At 32.9% G+C, this 22,543-nt stretch overlaps 2 protein-coding genes across 4 annotated transcripts; one reads left to right on the top strand and one right to left on the bottom strand.

Moving 5' to 3' along the window:
* Window positions 1–654: 654 nt before the first annotated feature.
* LOC111377324 (GTPase-activating protein GYP1-like) lies at window positions 655–7,898 on the top strand. 2 transcript variants are annotated; one of them, XM_023000403.1, is made up of 10 exons: window positions 655–835; window positions 2,027–2,177; window positions 2,286–2,469; window positions 2,716–2,786; window positions 3,585–3,722; window positions 3,818–3,909; window positions 5,712–5,983; window positions 6,873–6,958; window positions 7,163–7,236; window positions 7,534–7,898. In XM_023000403.1, exons 1-10 carry the CDS (start codon window positions 720–722, stop codon window positions 7,685–7,687), a joined length of 1,338 nt encoding a protein of 445 aa, XP_022856171.1. In that variant the 5' UTR covers window positions 655–719; the 3' UTR covers window positions 7,688–7,898. The 2 variants fall into 2 exon arrangements, with proteins under 2 accessions (XP_022856171.1, XP_022856170.1); XM_023000402.1 differs by having other exon boundaries at window positions 656–835; window positions 7,163–7,264.
* Window positions 7,899–8,108: 210 nt separating this feature from the next.
* Window positions 8,109–12,085, bottom strand: LOC111377323 (pentatricopeptide repeat-containing protein At1g62350-like). Of its 2 annotated transcripts, none has more exons than XM_023000400.1 (3): window positions 11,650–12,085; window positions 9,912–10,298; window positions 8,109–8,525 (listed from the first exon to the last, which is right to left on the bottom strand). In XM_023000400.1, exons 1-3 carry the CDS (start codon window positions 11,959–11,961, stop codon window positions 8,490–8,492), a joined length of 735 nt encoding a protein of 244 aa, XP_022856168.1. In that variant the 5' UTR covers window positions 11,962–12,085; the 3' UTR covers window positions 8,109–8,489. The 2 variants fall into 2 exon arrangements, with proteins under 2 accessions (XP_022856168.1, XP_022856169.1); XM_023000401.1 differs by having other exon boundaries at window positions 8,109–8,509; window positions 11,650–12,083.
* Window positions 12,086–22,543: the final 10,458 nt, after the last annotated feature.

The following is a 22,543-nucleotide window of genomic DNA, read 5'->3' as shown; positions in this document are numbered from 1 at the left end:
TACAAAAAAAAAAAAAAAAAAAAGAAGGAAAACTCAAATAGTATTTACCATTACAATTTTTGAGTAAGATTTTCCTTTTTTAATAATTAAACAAACTAATTTTCTTGAATTTACTTTAACGACATAAATTTTATCAATAATAGAAATAATAAATATATAAAAGAAAATATTCTCAACAAATATATTAATAAAATAAGAATTTAAGATTAATAACGGAGTTGTTAGTCTGTGATAATTTTAAAAAAAAAAAAAGATTTATTTAAAGATAATCTGTGGACAGTGGATATAACATCCATCTTTATTTAAAATAATAATAATAATTAAATATTACCTTAAAATATAATTCTCGACAAATAGTTTATAATAGAAATAATAAATATATAAAAGAAAATATTCTCAACAAATATATTAATAAAATAAGAATTTAAGATTAATAACGGAGTTGTTAGTCTGTGATAATTTTAAAAAAAAAAAAAGATTTATTTAAAGATAATCTGTGGACAGTGGATATAACATCCATCTTTATTTAAAATAATAATAATAATTAAATATTACCTTAAAATATAATTCTCGACAAATAGTTTATATATGTAACAAAATAATAATTTAAATTAATAATAGAGTTGTTCTTCAATAATTAAATATTTAATGATTGACTGTGAATTTATCCTTTCAAATCGTTAGTGTAAGAGAAAAAGGCACGGTTGGTGCCGTAAACCATGTCCATGAGAAGCAACAGCAGCAGTTATAGTAGAGAAGACGATCGCAACAAAGATACTTCTTCACCTTCTACTCTGGATTCAAGATTCAATCAAACCCTTAGAAATGTTCAAGGGTATGTGTTTAATTTTAACCCATAGATCCGACAATAATTGACTATCAATTCTTGCAAAACCCAGAATTTTGTTATCGAGGGAAATCTCATTTCCCAGTTGGTCTAGTGTTTCTTCTATTTTGGTTCAGATTTGGATACCCATTTGCAAATTAATACTGAAAAATCAAATGGAATTTAATTTAAGAATTCTTATGAATTTTGATCTGCGAATTAATTTAACTGCTATGGTGTTTGTTAGCCGATATCTAGAGTTCTATTTTCAGTAGATTTGGTTGTTTAAATTGTATATGCATGTAAAGTTATTTTCCCCCTCTTTCTGGCGAATTACAGGATCATGGAACAATGATTTGTGCGTTCCAATGATGCAACTAAAATTGTGTACATTGCTTAATTCGATGATTTTTTTTTTTGGGTTCTCAACGGTTAATTATGTGATCTATTTTTTAATATCTTGTGATATTTTTATTCTTTCAACTGGGATTCACTGAAATAAGTTATTTACTCTGTTTAGCTTACTCCTACTTTCAAAATTTCAATAAAATTTTTAATCGCCCGTTTGGCCCTCGTTATTCCACATTGTAATGAAGCAATAGTATTATTTTGAAGGACATGTGGTTTTAAAAATAAAACATAAAAAATGAAAAGTTTTTGAGTTAAGTGTAATATTATTTTATTAAAGAATGTTTGGTTGATAAGTAGAAAGAGAAAAATGAATTATAATTTAATGGGTAATTATAATAAGGATTTTTCTAAATGGACAGGGCCATGGAGCCTTGTCTCTGTAGCAAGACTCTTATGATAAATGTTGCGAGTTGCAGGCTCCCCCATTTTCATCAGATATTGACTGTGATTGATACTGTTCAATATTATTGAACTTCTGGTTGGTGAAAATGCCTAAACTTTCAGTAACCAGGCTTTTGTATTGGTTTTGCTGCTTTTATTACAACTTTGTTATAAGTGATTTATTGTTTTATTTTCAATAGTTCAACATAAACATCGTCAAAGGTTCAGCAATATCCTAGATTCTAAAAGAAATATAATCCATTATTCTGCTTGTGTTTGTCTTTTTTTTTTGAGCATTAATATTCCTGATGCCATGATAAATTAATTCAGTTGCATAGAGTTTTTTTTTTTTTTTTTTTCTTTTTCTTCATCCATGTTCTGAATATATGTTAAATATAAACTGTACAGGATGCTCAAAGGGCGAAGTTTTCCTGGTAAGGTATTGATAACTCAGAGGTCGGATCCTCTGGATCAATCAGCTCTGCAATCTCCAAGTAACAACATAAGGTTCTCAAACAATGATATTGAACATGGGGAACAGCTTGATAGATCTGCTGAGGTAGTACTAGTGATAATTTTCGATCGTTATCTATTCATAACAGTCATATATGTTACATAGATATGACAATTAAATCTTAACGATGGATTTTACATTTATTTACATTAGGACGTAATCCAAACCAGAAGCAACGCAAATGCCAGTTCATCTGCTAACAAGACAAAAGCATCGACAGCAAGTACTGAAAATACGTCCAATGAGGTTCAGAAAACAGTAATGGGAGCTAGATCTACAGATTCTGCAAGGCTAACGAAATTCCAAAAAGAATTATCTGGAACTACCGTCGTCTTAGGTATTGAAATGTATTTATGAACATTGATTTTTCCTTTTGTATCTTTTCAGGTTTATGGAAGTTCCATAGTCTTTAGATGATAATTGTAGCTATTTGCTTGTAGTGATGCTGGTCTTAAGTTGTGATGGTGTGTAATGTGACTGATTATTTCACTTATCTTCAACTTCTCAAGAAAGAGAAAAGAGATCTTTTCTTTTTATGTTTAATTTTGCTTCCTTCGTTCTTTTTCATTCTTTCGCCATGCAGAAAAGCTGCGTGAATTAGCTTGGAGTGGTGTCCCACCTTACTTGCGTCCTACTGTATGGAGGCTTCTGTTGGTACGTCTGGTTTCCAATTTGGGTTTTTTACTTTAGAAAGATTTTTGTAATGGAATTCATTATATGCAAATATCTGTTGTTGAACCTGTACTGCATCTTTCTATTTGGAGTATCCCGCACAAAGGAACTGATAGGGGCAATGCTTCCCTAGTTTGAACATAGTACAAAAAGAATTATATTCAAAGTGCGGTGTGCATGTTCAATATCATTTTCATTCTGCTTGACAAGTAAATTTATAACACAAAATGGCTTATGAAGGGAGTGAAAACCTAAATGACCCAACACCTCTTAAGAGAAAATTCCATCATTAAAATAATGAATGGAAATCCTGTGTTCAACTTCTAATCCATGAAGGCAGTATTGACGATGTATCAGGGGATTATCATGATTTATTATATCATTTAATACTCTCTGCTTTAAGAATAGCAATATACGAGGTAGAGGCACAGCGGCTTTATTTATTGGCTTTTTGCTTGCAGCTTTGGTTAGGATTAGGCAACTCTTTATTGGAGCTTTACTAAAACAGTTTTAGTGTAAATGTTACCATCCTTAGAAACTTTTGAATTCTGAAGCTTCATATATTCAGGAGATCTGATCCTTTTTTTCTCTTTTTGTTTCTTCTCTTCTTTTATTTTTTTTTCGTCTTGAGTAGCTGTTGTTTGGAATATTGGTTCCATGATATTTTTCTATCTTGAAGTTTCAGATTTTGATTACAATATTTAGCAGGCTGAGTTTTAGATTTGTTTTAAACAAGAATTTCTTTTTGGCATTTTGAATTTTAAACTGAACTGACAACAGGGATATGCACCCTCTAATTCAGATAGAAGGGAGGGAGTTCTGAAAAGAAAGCGCCTGGAGTATCTCGATTGTGTTGCACAGTATTATGATATTCCTGACATAGAGCGGACAGATGAAGAGATCAGCATGCTCCGTCAGGTATGATATGCCCCAACCAGCTGTTTGTTTTTCCCATGTGTCTACTTCACAGTATTATGCAGCCACAGAATGATTGCTTCGCTTGTGATGGTTAGATTGCTGTTGATTGTCCCAGAACTGTTCCCGATGTCTCTTTCTTTCAACAAGCAGAAGTTCTAAAGTCGTTGGAGCGAATACTTTACACGTGGTTAGATACTTTTCCACACCTTACTTTTTCCTTAATTATGTTGATCCTTTTGATGGAAAAAGAGATTGGTTCATGAGCCTCTCACTGTGAGAAATGATAAACATCTTTGCGTGTTGGGTTCTTCTCGAGATGATATAAAAGACTCGAGAATGCAACTTTTGTCAAGGTTGAATTTGCTAAAGGGAACAAATTGGCTTCCTAAAGAAATTATTCTTAGCTTCGAAAGAAAGAATAAGAAAATCAAAGTAAGAAGAAACAATTTCATGAGGGACCAAAACACTTGGAGGTCAGTGGAGATTAGAATGAGAGCAAATGTGATTTGATCAATATTTCTGATTATCAAAGAGCTTTTGGACCTTGATGAGGAACTGCATCAGTTCAGATACAGAAACAAGCTGAAAAGAGGTGGGTGTCCAATTGGAGATCGGGGTTAAAGGAAATGTGATTTAATGACTGTCAGAGAAGCTTTGGAAATTCAACGGAAACTGACATTGGTGATAATGGCTTTGTAATGAATTTTTTTTGTACCAATACTTGTTGACCAGAGAAAAATCGACTTCTGACAAGTTAGTGCAGATTCAGAAACAAGGGAGAGGAAGAACGAGAAATAACAAGAGACGTAGGAAATTCCTCGTAGGGAGAGCTTCATTGCTGCAACCTAATGAGTCAAAATGGGTAAACTCTCCATAAAAACAAAAACTGTAAATAAACATTGGAAGATGATATACTGGGAAGCTTTAGGCTTCAATAATTGTCATATATGGTATAACTATACTGGTCTTTGAAATGGGTTTATTAAATCTCATCTCTTTTTAGATTAAGTGAGTTTAATCACCGAAATTGAGATCACATAATAAACTAGGTTCACTGTATATTTTAACAAAATTTAAGTTAAAGGAAGCCTACTTTGTACTAATGTCTAATGCAGCATGTCGTCCAATTTTTATGACACTTTGATTAATAACCCTTAAATTTCAACCACAAACCGCTATCTCTCTATCTGAGTGAGTGTGTGTGTGTGTGTGTTTTCTGTAGCATTTCCTCCAAGTATGTTCTTTTGGCTTCCCCCTACAATTTGTATACTTGGAAACCTTCTGGGAATAAAAAAGTGGAGATTATTGATGACAATTTCTTGTAATGATTTAGTGGTATATCAAAAGAGAGTCATGTGAGGTTCTCTTAAATTTAAACTATTGTTGATTCTGTAGCAAGATAACAGCATGCTTATTGATATGGCTCTGATCTGTGGTTTGAAGTTGTTGAAGACCATCTAACTGGGCTCTTTCTGACCAACTCAAACATCGCTGATGATGACATTATTTATCTTGATATGTTTATAGGATAGTTAGAGATTCAAACTCTTATCCATATTGAGTTTACGTTTACTCTTATTTTTCTTTTTACCAACTCAAGAATTGATTATGATATTGAGTTTTGCATTTACTGTCATCTTTTTACTGAGATTTTGCTTGTAAATGTGACCACTTTAAACTTTAAAATCTAAATCTGTTTCTGCGTAGATTCCAAAATTTGAGACATCTCTCTCTCTCTCCAAATTTAAATTCCAGCGGCTGAAATCCTTCTGAATCTGCTCATTTCGTGTTAGTTTAGATTGACCTCTTCATTTGAGCTTACCATGTACGTTATTTAAAAAAAATAATAATAATAAAATAATAATAATAATAATAAATTACAAATATGTATGTTGTATGATACCTTAGTTTCCCAATGTCTGAAATCTTTACGGCTACACTATCATGTCTGTTCGGCTAAGGTGCATCTTATATATTCCCCCTTTCCAGGGCAATTCGGCATCCTGCTAGTGGTTATGTCCAAGGAATAAATGATCTTGCTACACCCTTCTTAGTTGTTTTCTTATCAGAATACTTAAGTGGTAGTGTTGATACTTGGTCTATGGCTGACCTTTCTCCTGAGAAAATATCTAACGTAGAAGCTGACTGCTATTGGTGTCTATCTAAGCTGCTTGATGGTATGCAAGACCACTACACATTTGCTCAGCCAGGAATTCAGAGGCTTGTGTTTAAGCTAAAGGAGTTGGTTAGAAGGATTGATGGTATTACTCTTCATGACCTTTATTCGCTACTAGCCTCCCTCTAAATAGCAAAGTTTTCTTCCTTTACACGTACATCCCACATTACATGCTACTGACTTTTTAGTTGGTATCACATATACAAATAACTTAGTGGATTATAAGTCAGTTTCTGTGTAAAGCAGGATATAATTCTCTTTATTTTTGTTACTTGGTGCTTTTATGCGGTTGGCCAAATGCTCATCATTAGTTGATTTAAGCACTCACTTAAGTTCGTTTCTTTAGTTTCCTTCCTAGCATTTTTGTGTCGCTAATTGCCTATATATCTCCTTTATCATGTATACATGTTTTCTGGAGTTAATTGTTCCAATCGTCACTAAACTTAGATTTATGTCTTTGATTGGTCACTAAAGTTTAAAATGTCGAGTTTTTGCCGCTGAACTTAAAAAATTGTTGTACATTACTCATTAAACTTTAAAAATTGTTGTACATTACTCACTGTAAACTCGATATTTTTTAAAGTTCAACGGTTATGCCAGTGAGTAATGTACTGCATATTCCAAAATTCAGTGGTCAAAATTCGACATTTTAAATTTCAATGAGCAATCGAAGACATGTACCTAAATTTAGTGAGCAATTGAAAACATGGACCTAAGTTCAGTGACCAAAACTCGACAGTTTAAATTTCAGCGACTAATCAAAGACATGGACCTAAGTTTAACGACCATTGGAACAAGTAACTCATGTTCTCTGTTGCTAGGAGGTCACCTCGCAGACATAGGAAAAAAACGGTGGTTAGAAAATGAAGGAAAAGCTGGAAAATACATAACTGGGTTGACATAATTTATTTGTCAATTTTCTCACTTTTATCATCATTGATTAATTTACTAGTTCATTTTTCTGAATTTACCAGAACCTGTTTCAACCCGCATGGAGGAACAGGGGCTTGAATTTCTTCAATTTGCTTTCCGCTGGTTCAATTGCCTTCTTATACGTGAGGTATGTATCCATACATGCATCATTTCTTCATTTTTTTCAAGTGCTCATCTATGTATGGGTTAATCCAATTTATAAAGTCGAGAAAACCTGTGATTTGATGGGCTTACTACTTCTTTGTGGATTTTTGTATTTTGAGTTCTGACATCAACCTTGATAATATTCCTAGTACAAAGGATACACCTAATGGATTTATATGCTCTGTAGATTCCTTTTCATCTTGTAGCCCGCTTGTGGGACACATATCTTGCAGAAGGAGATGCATTGCGAGATTTCCTCGTGTACGTATTTGCCAGCTTTCTTTTAACGGTAATATAAATTTCACATGAATATCTGATATTCATTCGATTCTGATAAATAACATGAAATTGAATATTCCACCTTGCTAAATAGTAATATGATATTTGATGGAACTTCATTAACTCCAATAGGTCATTCTATAATTAGTGATTAAAATCACACCTACTTCATGTGAAATTTTTCTTCCCTTTACAGTGTTACTTGAAACAGTGGAATAATGACTTGGTAATATTTGATGTCAATAGTCAAAACTGAAGTTTGTTAACTATATTTTCCAGTGGTCAGATAAGCTCCAGAAGCTTGAATTCCAGGATATGGTCATGTTTCTTCAGCACCTTCCAACTCGGAACTGGAATGAAATGGATCTTGAAATGGTGCTGTCCAGGGCATACATGTGGTACACGATGTTCAATAAGTCTCCAAGTCACTTAGCTGGCTGAAGAGCAAGTAACAATACTCTGTAACATGGGTCTTTTTTGTGCTACCTCTCTTTGAAGTTCTCACAGAAAATTGTTTTCTTGCTTAGTTTCTGTGAAGAAATTTTCTGTATTATGATTTGCAATGTCTGTGTTCTTGGTTATTACCTTACACCTTACAAAAGTTCCATTTTTTGGTGAAATTAGCATGCCATTTATTGCAATAATATTTAATGGTACGTCAAGCTTAACAGAAGTATGGATTTTTCCCTGCGTACAGGGAAATATTCACGGGCAACACCTGTATGGCTGCCATTTTTTTCTTTTGTCAACAACCAATCAAAAATTGCCAAGTGTCCCACCCCGTAAAAAAATATGTCAAACTCCTCGTGGTAGCATCACTCAAAGTTAGCAGAGTTATCCAAATAAAACATGCATCTCACCGAATGTATGATAATATATACAAAATTTTATAAGAGGCCAACCGAATATCCCATCAGACACTTGGGTTCTTAATGTACTAAGGTATTTCAGGCATTCCTTGGAACTTATAATTGTAGCGAAACACCAATACCAATAGCTTGCAAGATGACAAATTCCTTTAAAATATACTGACAAAGGAAAATAGTTTCATTCAACTAACGATCTGATCTACAAGATACCTCGAGTTTGAGATGCTTGGAGCTCAATATTTGGGAACCAATATAAGTAAATCATCAAGTTTCTTGTAGATGCCTGCTTTCGGGGACAAATTGGTTCGGCTCCAAAGAAAAGCTCTTGTATCCGATGGCAGACGTGCTAGATATCGTCAAACAAGTCTAAGTGACCTTCTCTTCGGCTGTAAAAAAGGAAAACTAAAAACTCGTATAATAGTAAATGTACTTTTACATGAAGCAGAAGATTATCAATGAAGTTCAAATTGACAAAGATCTTACAAGCTTTATGCATGGTCTGATGGAAAAAACATACTTCTATGTAATTAAATGACATAGGCAAATTCTTTGGTGAACATGCAGTAAATTTGCAACATTAAAGAGGTAGTAAAGAACTACACAGAAGGAATCAGAAACCTGTCAATGAATTTATATGTGTCCTAATATTATTCAACTTTATATCAAGTCTAATGAGCAACTATTTATAATCAACCATCTTAATTGATAATCTTGGCAGATCAAAAATTATTTACTATGAAAGCTTTTTAATTATTTACATGTACAATAAATTGACAAATGTTTTTGCTTCTCTGACATTAAACTAAGCATTCTTCTCAATAAACTTGGGGTCAACTACATAAATCCTTTTTCACCGTTCCAGTTCCATGATCCAGCAACCAAAACAATGCACGTGAAGTTTGACTTGTACCATTTAGCTCTAAAACATATAATTAAATTTCAAATAAATACTTAAGAAGCTTTTGGTGGCCTTTTTAAGTGTTATCGAGAGAATGTTGTGCCTCATTGAGATAGAAAAGCATGACTTTCATGAATTTAACTTGACTCCTGGAGTGAGAAGTAACTATAGTCCAAATATGTTTAGAACCTAATGTTTCATGGAAGAAATTGTTATATTTATGTTCATTTATGTCTTCATTTCCTCTCACAATGAATACTATCAAGGAATATTTTAAGTATCAATTATTGGGTATCGAAAACATTTCATTTGATAGCATGGAGATGGTCCCCAGAAGTTCTATTAAATATCAGAGATTATTAACTTGTAATTGTGAGAAGGCTGTCTCTAATTAAAACAGGCTTCTGTAGTGACTCCAAACCAGGAAATGCTAGAACGTCTCTTCTTACACTAAGGCCAGGCCTAACAAGGAATCATTTAAAAGTTCAAACTTCCATCTGTGCTCATGTGCAAGTGCCACAGCTCCCTACAACGCTTCAGGAAATAAAAGCATCTCAGAATTTTTAAGCCAAACAAAACCAAGGACAAAGTTGCATTCGACTAGATTGATGATTATTTTTTTGTCAAACAAAAGAAGATTCAGTTATACATTGCTTCGAATCTGAAACCAAAAACAAGAATTTAAGTATGTCAAAACTGTGAAATCTATGGCTATTCAGTATCATGAACAAGCATATTCAAAATCCTGATGCAGGATCAGTAAATTTTAACATCAGTCCATGCTTACGAGTTAGAAGGATTATGTCATTTCTGTTTGTTAGTTAAGTTACGACCAAGAGAATAAAAGACGCCTGACAAAGGAATTGTGCATCAAGGGTCAGGCAACTTACGTGCGTCCTTTCAACTTCTTCAAGGAATTTCTCGGGATATTCAACATATTCAGTACATTCCTTCTTCAATACCGCTGCAAGTGCCCCCTCACCAGCCTTTTCAAGATTCCTTATCAAAATCGTCAAGGTTAACTTATCTGGGGCACAACCTGAAGCCTTCATCAGCTCGTATGTATCCATTGCCTTCTTTACCATTTCAACTTTAAAATAGGCTCCAATCATCTCAGTATAGGACCTAGCGTCTGGTTCTAAGCTTTCATTTCTTAATTCTAGAAGAAGTTGTTCAGCAATCTCAATCATTTTATTCCTCCCCACCATCATTAACATGTCGTTGAATAAAGTCAGATCCGGTTCGTACCATAGTTCCTTCCTCACAAAGTTAAACACCTGAATCCTGACGCATATCAGATAAATTGAACTTCTAGATTAAATAATAAAAATATTACAATAGAATAATGTAAATGATACAAAAAAACCAAAAGAACAAATACATTAAAAATCAGTATACGACCAAGATTTCATAATTATAAATTGCACCTTCAATACTATAGACCCAAAAAAACTGCTTGAATGCGAAGATCAGCAAAAAAAAAGTTAGCAGACTGGGTATATTATATTTAAATATGTAAAGAAAAAATGAAGCTGCATCATTCCGCTCATAACAAGTTTCTGATTATCAAACCACTTAAAAACAAGTGGTAGAATTAGATTGTGGTCAAGCTATTTATTCAGTACATTCACTGTGTTTTAGGTTTCCCCAAGACCCAAAAACCATCACTTACGAATCTGAAGAATGACCAAGCCCCAGAGCAACTTGATACAAATGGATAATCTCAAGAGACATCACTCCCAACTCCAAATTATACAAACCAGAAGAGTTTCTAAGTCGTGTGAGCTAATTTTTGAACTTCATTATTACACCTTAATCAATTTCTAAGGATGATACTACAAAAATGCGACACTTGTGACTAAATAGATTCAAAAAACCAAATTTATTAACACACGTGGTTGATACCAAGTCCAACAGGCAAAAATTTTAAATAGAGTTGATTGAGCATTAATGAGAGGTCGTATGGGATCAGAACTGACTTGCAAGCCTTCCATATAGGGCTAAAATTATACGCATTATACACTTCCATGCAAATAATGTCCAAGCAAAATGTATTGCATGTAAAAGGAGGCGTTCAAACCCTTGACCCAATATGATCATTTGAGCCGACTACCATCAGACCAAACAAAATTGTTGCCACGAACATCTCCCTCCCCCCTTTTCTGTCTTTCGGCTATTCTTTGTATCCCTTCTTTTTCTTTTACAAGTCTCTGGCATTCTCCCCACCCCTCTCCCCATCTATCTATCTTCCACGTGTATTGGAAGCCAATTTTCCCACTCAGCATAGGCTATTTTAATTAAATCTCTCTAAAACATATGGATTCCCAAAACTTGGCAGTAATTTACAGAAAAGAAACAGCCCCAACTAAAAAAAATCATGAATCAAGAAAGAAAAACTAGTAAACATAAACACATACTTGGCATGTTATATACCTTTTCTATCACAATATTGACGACTTGATGAAATCGTACAACTTTTGTTAATGAAAATAAATTACTTATAAACCAGATACAGCACCATAAAACTTAAAAAATCACTTTATTATGCGGAATAAAATAACCCAAAATAAAAAAATGAAAAAGAAAAAGAAAACTGTAACGAAGCAATCTTTAAATTTTAAACAATACCTTGAGGGCTAAATCCGATTCATTCTGCCTTTGTAACTCAGCCAACACATCTAATAAATCAGCTTTCAAAAGCCTACTGAGTTTATTGCTGAAAACTTGCTCTAATCTGGATGGGGATTTTTGTGCCAATTTTAGTGACTGTACAGCTTGAATTGCCTCTGTGGAAAGCACTCTTGTTCTCCACATCGGTTTCCTGGGCCCACTTCTTAGGCCGCAGCTGATTCTTAGTGTTCGTGGAGTGAAATTGGTTGCGGAAATTTGGAGGTTTTGGCGAATACCCATATGAGAAGGCTCAAGTTTGAAGGTACCCATTACACCTCAAAATTGAGAGAGAGAGAGAGACGCACACAAAAATCCTGTTATTTTGATTTTTTTCCCACTTTTGTAGGGGCTGAGGACCGGGGAGATCTTCGGATCTCAGCCCTTCCGAATTAAAATACGGAAAATTTGATAAGTAAGGATTTAAGCTGACATTCTTATTATAAAAGGGAGAATAAAAAATATAATCATTATGAAACTCATTCAAGAAAGATAAAGTCAAATGTGTTAATTTGATGTGATGAATAACGTCTTTTTTTCATTTTTTTGACAAAAAATAAGAAACAAACGGGACTTAAGTATCACACATTTCAAAATTAAGAAAAATAAGTTTTAAACTTCAAAAGTCATATTTTTATTAAAATCTATTTATGATTTAACTAGTTAATTAATTATTTTATTAATTAAATATATTTAGATCAGAGATCTATACATTTTGATTACAAATTACCAATTAAATTTTTTTATGATCACAATTCAAAAATTTTGTAGGTCACAATTTGTTCATCGGTCACAAATCAAAAAAATAATTAGTCACAAATTAATTTTTAATCACAACTTATTTTTTGATTACAAATTAAAAATTTTATTGGTCACATATTATTTTTCGAACACGAATAAAAATTTTTATTGGTCACCACACAATTTTTAGATCACGTATTATTTATAGGGGTGGGTGTGGATTGGGCTGGGTCGATTTTTTGCCCAATCCAACATGATCGGTTTGATTAAAAATTAACCCAACCCAACCCAGTCCAATTATGTTTTTTAACCCAACCCAACTCACCAATTTTCGATCAATTTGGGTTAGGTTGGTCGATTTTTATTATCAAACAAGATCTATTTAACTATGTTGGTCAAATTTTACTTTATCAAACAAGAACTAATGTCTTTTTTTCAAGTGTTACTTTACTAAACAAGAACTGACTACTTTAATATTCAAAATATCATGTACTACAAACAAGAAAATCAGACAACTAACAACTCAAACACAAAATCAAGCATAAACGTCAACGATAAATGTATGTTTCTTCATTTTCGACGGGAAAAGTAAGCAAAATCAAGCATAAACTTCAAGATCCTCCAAAAACCATAAAATTGAAATGGAACTATGATTACTAATAAATGCCCAAACTTACTAAAGTAATAAAGCATAATCAATCATTGAAAAAAAAAAAAAAAACTACATGAAAAAGTCCAGAAAGCATAGGAGACTAACGGGTAAAAAAAAAAAAAAAAAACTACATGAAAAAGTCCAGAAAGCATAGGAGACTAACGGGTAAAAAAAAAAAAAAAATCACCTTAGTAATTGATGACGGATACTGGCGGAGAGAGAGGCGAAAGAAAAATGCCGTCTTTGGGTGTTGTGATGGATTTTTTTTCCTTCTTCTTTAGAATAGAAAATCTCGTGTGGAAAGTGCCGCTCATTGCATCACCAGATTTCAATTGTTGATGCTGCGTTTGTACAAAGCTGAGATTTTCATCATTTTTCCCCCAAAAAATCAAATATGAAAACATCAAAAATATAATGAATACGTACAGTAAGAATCAAGAAAAGAAAAGGAGAATACTGATGGGTTGGGTTTATACCATAACCCATAACCTGACCTAACTCGATAGAAAATGCCAAATAATAACCGAACCCAACCCATTTCATTGCAAAAACCGACCCAAACCGAGCGGTTTAGGTTGGTTCGGTCGGTTTGAGCGGTTTCGATCAGTTTTTGCCCACTACTAATTATTTATTTATCACAAATTAACCAATTATTGGTCACATTCAACCCATTAGTTGGTCACAAACACCCCACAACACTTGTGACCACCACCTAGCCACTTCTTTGCAGTAGCCCACCACCATCGTCATCGTTGCCGCCATAACTATTGTCACCACCACCTCTCGACAACGTGACTCCACAAATCCACATCAGACCAGCCACCAAACTTTTGCAAATCCACCACACCACAACCACAAATTAACGATGTCGCTCACGACCTTCACAAGTCCACCACACCTCAACCGCTATAGTAGTGCGACGATGCTGCATCCACCACCTCTCGACAACGTGACTCCACAAATCCATCAGACCAGCCACCAAACTTTTGCAAATCCACCACACCACAACCACAAATTAACGATGTCGCTCACGACCTTCACAAGTCCACCACACCTCAACCGCTATAGTAGTGCGACGATGCTGCATCCATAGCAGACCAACCTCTAAACCTTCACAAATCCACAAAATCCACCACACCGCAACCAAAAATTCACCATGCCGCCATACCACCACAAGTTCATCACACCACAGCATAGGGTGGTGCAGCGATGTTGCAAACACCAAAAAAAAAATCCCTAAAAACAAACTATGCCCTTTGTAAAGATGACTCCAACAAGAAGAAGTAGAGGAACGAGCAACAGAAGCACCCTGTGATGATGAATTAGTGTCGTCACATGTTGGTCCTGTCGTCGAAGAAAAGATGGAGAAGGGGATGAGAGGGAATATAGGGGTGAGAGAGAGAGAGAGAGAGAGAGAGAGAGAGAGAGAGAGAGTTTTAGGGCTAGTGAGGTGGGTTGTGGATTTTATTTTTTTTATAACTTTATTTTTAATATTTAAAAAATGTATTACTATCTAATTTTTGAATTATAAAACTTGAAATCTTAACTTTGAATTAGGGATTTGAAAACTAGGGATAACTGTAATTTCCACATTAAAATACTTTTATTAAAAGCTTATTTGAGCTATGTTTAAAAAATAAGGAAAAATTTTGAATTTATGTATAATATTATTTTTATTGAAAAATATGTGATTAAAAAGAAGAGAGAAAGAAAAAATATATTTTGAAAATAATGAGGTTCAAACAAGGGCTAAAGGAGAATTACAATCAAGGTACCAAATTTTTTATTTTATCTTAGACTTGATCCAATTTTTTTATTTATGTTAACTATGATATCAGAGCTTTCAAAAATTCGCATTCAATCTAATGGAAACCTTCAATTAAGTCATCAATTGACATCAAAAATTGAAAAAATGATAATTTTGACCAATGCAAGGACATTTTAGTCAGATGACATTTATGCTTCATTATTGCACTTTACTATTTATTTTCGGGAAATTTGGCCCAATAACCTAACTTAACAATGTCTTTGATTAAATGACCTTTGACCAATAATAAAAACAAATAGAAAAATGCAAAATATTTTAGTTGGCAAAATGACAAAATTCTCCTTTAACTTTTCTCATTTCATCCAGCTATTTCTCCTCTAAATTCACCTTAAAACCCTAATTTAAAAAAAAAAAAAAATAATAACGTCTTCTTCTTCCCATTTTCATCTTCAATTTTTGGTTCTCAAAATTACAATCACATATTTTCTTTCTATTCAATCACCATTCTTGCTACCCTAAAATTATGTTTTTTGTTATATTCTTCAATTATTTTGAGTATCTTTTGAGTGAAGAAAGATACTTTTAGAAATCGCATCTATATTGTATTTTTATTATTAAACAATATTTAGATAGTATTGTTTTCGTATTCAGTGTATTTTTTGTGTTAAATGCAACCATTGAATGTAATAGCACTCCAACTGCTATACGAAATACAAAACACCACTTCAGTCGTATCTATAAAGTAAAACGACACTACAGTCGTTCTCTGCTGTAGTTTGACTTTTTCAATAATATGAACTCTAATAATGGATTTGCTAGCGTATATAATACAAAAAGATTGACTAGACACAAGGAACAATTGAAATGACATATTTTATATTATTTAAATAGTAAAAGTAAAAGTCATCACACTCATATATGTCAATTAAATTGATGAACATATCTATCAACTTTTATACATTGTCATATACATATTACAACATAAATAAGTTTCACTTATTATTTTTAGGGAACAAACGGACCATAACTGCTTATAATTGTATTTATGCACGTAACAGCAAAAGTGTCATTTTCATATCCAGTAACGACACTTGTGTTGTTACGAAAGTTTCACATATATCTGATTTTTTCAACAAAACAACATTCAATAATGAACTCCTTAACATATGTTACTGACATGAAAATGTTTATACTTTGTTGGGGGTCCAATGTTTACAATCATTGTGCTGGAATAAAATCAAAAATACAAGAGAAATCAATAGAACGACACAAGAGCCGTTACTGAAATGAAATGACCATTTCGTGTTCTATCTATAAATATGAGTTGAGAGAAATATGTTCATTAATTGTCAGTCTAACCTCCCAATGATGGCACAATTGTCGTTATGATTGTAAATTTACTTGTCTATGAGAACGACACTTGTGACGCTACTAAGATGATAATGTATATAAGAACTTTATAGCTATCATTATACTTGTAAATATACTTGTCTATGAAAATGGCACTTGTGTCGTTGCTGAGATGAAAAGTCTTTGAGAACGGTATTAGCACCGTTACTGGAATTAAAAGTTCTAAGAGAACGGCATAAGTGATGTTACGAAAATATAAATTTCTATTATTATTGTGAGAACAACACAACTTAAGGTGTTCAATTCGAAAATGTCGTAGCTTTGGAAATAAACGAAAATAAAGGAAAAATCAATACAACAGCTCAAGTGTCGTTACTGATAATAAAACGATATTTGTGTCATTCTATCTATAATTAAGAGTTTAAGCAGCCACAACCGTCCTTGAGTCAATAAATAATAGGTTGAACTCAATTAAGTTGCAAGGTGGACCTAACATTTATAAAAATTAAGAGATATGCTCATTACTTTTATTTTGTTGAAAATAATAGAATCACTTGTACTTTCAACAATTTTATATCAAATAATTTACATCATTTCAATTGTTCTTTATCACGTGATTTATTTTTCTCGCGTACTTTACAGATCCAATGCTTGAGAATGAAATGTCATTGAGAACGACACTTGTGTTGATATTGAAATGAAAAGTTCTAAAAGAACAGAACAAGTGCCGCTTAGAGGATGAAAATGTCATTAAGAACGGCACTTTAGCTGTTTTTAAGATGAAATATTCTAAAAGAACGATAAAAGTGCCGTTATAGAAATATAATTTCTCCATGAGAAAGGCACTTGTACTGTTACTGTAAAGAAAACTACACTTGTGTCGTTCTATCTATAAACCCGAGTATAGATAACCCCGAAACTTATTTCAGCTACAAGATGGATATGTCGTTTACAAAAATTGAGAAATGTGCTCATTAATTATATTTTTTATGAATCAATACAATGACTTATGATTTCACCAACTCGATATCGACCTTTCTTTGTTATGTGATCAAAAATAACTTATGTCAATTCAACAGTTCTTTGTTATGTGATCAGCCTTTCTAACTTTCTTAAGTTAGAGAATCCATGTTTGAGGTCGTTGTGTTGGAAAAAAAGTAAAATATTTGAAAAATCAACAAAACGACACAAGAGCTATTAAACAACACTTGTGTCGTTCTGTCTATAAACATCAGCATACGTAGCCACGACCATCCATGTCCCGAGAATCAACAAGTTAAACTCATTTCAATTACAATATGAACATTCTGTTTATAAAAGTTGAGAGATGTGCTTATTGATTATATTTTATAACTAATCAATATAATGACTTGTGATTTCACCAACTCAATGTCCTATAATTTATGTCAATTCAACTGTTCTTTGTCACATGATCAACCTTTCTAACTTTCTTATGTTAGAGGGTCCATGTTTGTGGTCGCTGCATTGAAAAAGAAGCAAAATATTTGATAAATCAACAGAACGACATAAGAGCAGTTAAACGACACTTGTATCGCTCTGTCTATAAACACAAGTATACGTAGCCACGACCCGTCCATGCCCCGAAATTCAATAATTTGAACTCATTTCAATTGCAATATGAACATTTCGTTTCAAAAGTTGAGAGATGTGCTTATTGATTATATTTTCTAATGAATCAATACAATTACTTGTGATTTCACCAACTCAATGTCATATAATCTATGTCAATTCAACCGTTCTTTGTCACATGATCAACCTTTCTAATTTTCTTAAGTTAGGAGGTCCGTGTTTGAGGTCGCTGAGTTGAAAAAGAAGTAAAATATTTGAGAAATAAACAGAACGACACAGGAGCAGTTAAACGACACTTGTGTCGTTCTATCTGTAAACACAAGATACATAGCCACGACCCATCTATGCCCCGAGATTCAATAAGTTGAACTCATTTCAACTGCAGTATGAACATTCCGTTTACAAAAGTTGAAAGATATGCTCATTGATTATATTTTCTAACGAATCAATACAATGACCTGATTTCACCAACTCAATGTCATATAACTTATGTCAATTCAACCGTTTTTTGTCACGTGATCAACCTATCTAACTTTCTTAAGTTAGGATGTCCATGTTTGAGGTCGCTGCGTTGAAAAAGATGCAAATTTTTTGAGAAATCAACAGAACGATACAAGAGCAGTTAAACGACACTTGTGTCGCTCTGTCTATAAGCACGAGTATACGTAGCCACGACCCATCCATGCCCCGAGAATCAATAAATTGAACTCATTCCAATTGCAATATGAACATTTCGTTTACAAAAGTTGAGAGATGTGCTCATTGATTATATTTTCTAACGAATCAATACAATGACGTGTGATTTCACCAACTCAATGTCGTATAATCTATGTCAATTCAACCGTTCTTTGTTACGTGGTCAACATTTCTAACTTTCTTAAGTTAGGGGATCCATGTTTGAGGTCGCTGCGATGAAAAAGAAGGAAAATATTTGAGAAATCAACAGAATGACACAAGAGCTGTTAAACGACACTTGTGTCGTTCTGTCTATAAACACGATTATACGTAGCCGCGACCCATCCATGCCCCGAGAATCAATAAGTTGAACTCATTTCAATTGCAATATGAACATTCTATTTACAAAAGTTGAGAGATGTGCTCATTGATTATATTTTCTAACGAATCAATACAATGACTTGTGGTTTCACCAACTCAATGTCGTATAATCTATGTCAATTCAACCGTTCTTTGTCATGTGATCAACCTTTCTAACTTTCTTAAGTTAGGAGATCCATATTTGAGGTTGCTGCGTCGGGAAAAGAAGGAAAATATTTGAGAAATCAACAGAACGATACAAGAGCTGTTAAACGACACTTGTGTCATTCTGCCTATAAATACGAGTATACATAGCCACGACCCATCCATGCTTAAAGAGAGAATAAATTAAACTCATTTAGGTTGTAAGATGAACATGATATTTATGAAAGTTGAGATATATGCTCATTAATTATATTTATCAACTCAATATCATATGATCCTATCATTTAAATCATTCTTTGTCACGTGATTAACGTTTCTATCTTACGCACGTTAGTGGGTCCAATGCTTGAAGTTTTGAGTTAAAAATACATCAAATATAGAAGAAATCAACAGAATGGCACAAGTGCCATTACTAAGAAGAAAACGACCCATGGGTTCTGTTTATAAACACGATTATAAAATGGCCACGTCCTGTTCACGACTCCTAGAATCAATAAGTTGAACTCATTTAAGTTGTAAGATGAGCATGATATGTACAAAAGTCGAGAGATATGCTTATTATTTATATTTTAGTTAATCAGTAGAATAACTTATGCTTTCACCAATTCGATATCACATGATCTATGTTATTTCAATCGTTCTTTATCATGTGAATAACTTTTTCATTTTATTTATGTTAGATGGTCCAATGCTTAATGTCTTTATCTTGAAAATAAATCAAAATATTGGAGAATTCAACGAAACGACATAAGTTCCTTTATTGAGAAAAACGACCATTGTATCGTTCTACTTGTAAAAATGAATACAAGCAGTCACACCCCATTCGTGTCTCAATAAATAATAAGTGAAACTTGTTAACATTATAATATGTACATGAAATGTACAAAGGTTAAGTAATATGTTTATTAACTTAATCGACGCATATGAATAGGATGACTTGTGCTTTCACTATTTCGATAATATAAAAGCTATGTCATTTCAACCGTTCTTTATGATATTGTCAACCTCTTTATGTTACATACATTATGGACTTTGTTATTAGAGGTTATTTAATTGAATAAGGATTAAATATAGGTAAAAAAATTTGAACGGTACAAATGTCATTACTGGACATGAAAACGACACATGTGCTGTTACATGTGTAAACATGACTATAAATAGTTATGATCCATACGTGTCTCTAGAAAATAATAAGTTGTACTTATTTATGTTGTGATATACACATGACTTTACAAAAGTTGATAGATATGCTCATTAATTTAATCGATACATATGAGTAGGACAACTTATGATTTTACCATCTCGATAATATAAAAACTATGTCATTTAAATATTTCTTTGTAACATGGTCAATTTTTCTGTGTTATTTACGTCAGTAGTTCATTATTAGAGATTGTTTCGTTGAAAAAAAATTAAATCACAGCAAATAACGACTGCGGTGCTGTTTTACGCAGCGAAAAATGACTAGAGTGATGTTTTACATTTTGGATAATAGTTAGAGTGTCATTAAATGTACAATTTATATAAGATGTCTTAAATTATCTTTCTTCTTTCTTCAAATCTAAATGGGATATTTCAATATAGATGATAAATGTTCAAAAGATATCCAAATAGGTGAAGAATATAATGAATAATATGATTTTAGAGTAGCAAGAATGGTTGAAGAGAAGAAATCGGATTACTGTGATTTTGGGGACCAAAAATTGAATTGGGGAATTTAATTAGATTGATAAGGGTGTTAGGGTCTTTTCCAATAATGAAGGTATCTATGACATTTGATATTATTTGTTTATTGTGCTTAATAGTTGAAGGCTATTTGTTCAAAAAACATTGAAAGGAGGTTATATAACCAATAACATTGTTTGACTAGGCTTTTTAAAAAATTCCCCATTTATTTTCCTCTCTTTCCTCCACTATATGTATATATATATATATATACACGATTACTGTCAGAAAAAAAAGCTCGTAAAAAGAGATGAATGTATGTAGAAATGGTTGTTTGGTGCAGATGAAGACCTCTTGAATGAACTTGAACTCAGGACGAAGATTTCTCATTCTTTTTGTTATTGATTTCTATTTTACACTATTTGCTATTTGTTTGATGTGGAATTAAAGGACAGTGATGACCCCGACGTTTTATAGATGCTGCAACAAAAGTACCAAAGCTAAGCATTGAGTTGCAATAAAAGTATCAAACCTTCGTTTATGATTTTTGAAAAGTCCATAACATTTGAATGATGAAGAAAGCTTCAAAACCTGTTAATCATGTATTTGCAAAATTGAAAACACAATATCATGTAAAAAAAATTCAAATTGATTTAATATGAACAACTCTGAACAAAAATATCTGACTATTTTCGTTGCAAATTTGATATGTACATTTTAATTAGTTCACATTATAAAAACTTGCTGCACATTTGCAAAATATTTCCAAAATCATACTAATGGAATCACAACATGTTCATGATTTTGATCATTTATCCTTGAACTTTCTCTGTGAAGTTGTTAATGAAGATGGGTTTTTATTCCCCTTTACTGTTCCTAACCATGTATCTTGTTGAGAGTCAAGTTTGTACTTAGTTGTGATTCTTGTTGTGATCTAGCTTCACTGTCAATATTGCCTTACATGTTTACTTGTTATGTCGAGACTCCTCCACATCGTTTACATGTTATCCTCATGCCGGTTCTTCCCATCTTCACTCTAGCAGATAGTTCTATTTGGGATCTCTTTCTTAACTTTTTGGGTCTATCTAATTGTTTTTTCTTCTTAGGTGAATTTAGAGGATGTTTTCCCCGCATTGACCATAGCTTAGGTCCTAACATTAGTTGAATCACTAGGGTCTCACACCTCAAGTACATTTTGTTGCTACAACATGGATCTGCATAGTCATATATGTATATATTCCCTGAAAGCATACCTGATATTGCATGGGCACCTGCTATTTCAGAAAGATGTCTTTTTCTGCATGCACATTCATGTTTCGTCAAATCAACATTCCATCTCAGTTCATCTCTATTGCTTATCTCAAGCAAGCCTCTCATGCCTACATAGTCTGCCTTTAAATACCATGCCTTAGCCTTCTCAATGATATTCATTATTCAGAAACAACTAATATAATTACATCCCCTATTTAGAAACAGCTACTAAGATCTCCATCTATATAGAAAATATAATTTGGGTCCCCCAACTATTCAGAAAATTGAGATGCAAATCTTGAGGGTTCGATGTATTTGAATGTATAATAATTTTGCCTCAAGATTGTATTTCTAGCCTTCCTTAATTACAAATGAAAGATTCATATTTTAGACCTTGATTTAGATTTAAAATAGAGTCCCAAGTTGATAGAGAATCATAATTTAAGTCAATTTAGGATATTCCAAATTGCTGAAAATTATCCTTTCACATGTTTAAATTGGTCCACGTTTCCTCGTTTTGCTCAGATTGAATCCTTATATAATGCAATTAAGGCCCTGTTTGATTAACCAACATTTTTCATGGAACAAGGAATTGGTTTTCCAACTTCCACTTTTGCACTTGTTTATAGCAATTTTTT

Source organism: Olea europaea, unplaced genomic scaffold, assembly GCF_002742605.1.
Source record: "Olea europaea var. sylvestris unplaced genomic scaffold, O_europaea_v1 scaffold1639, whole genome shotgun sequence".
NCBI classification, from domain to species: domain Eukaryota; kingdom Viridiplantae; phylum Streptophyta; class Magnoliopsida; order Lamiales; family Oleaceae; genus Olea; species Olea europaea.
The sequence above is the reverse complement of the archived record's forward strand: the minus strand, read 5'-3'. Positions and strand labels throughout refer to the sequence as shown.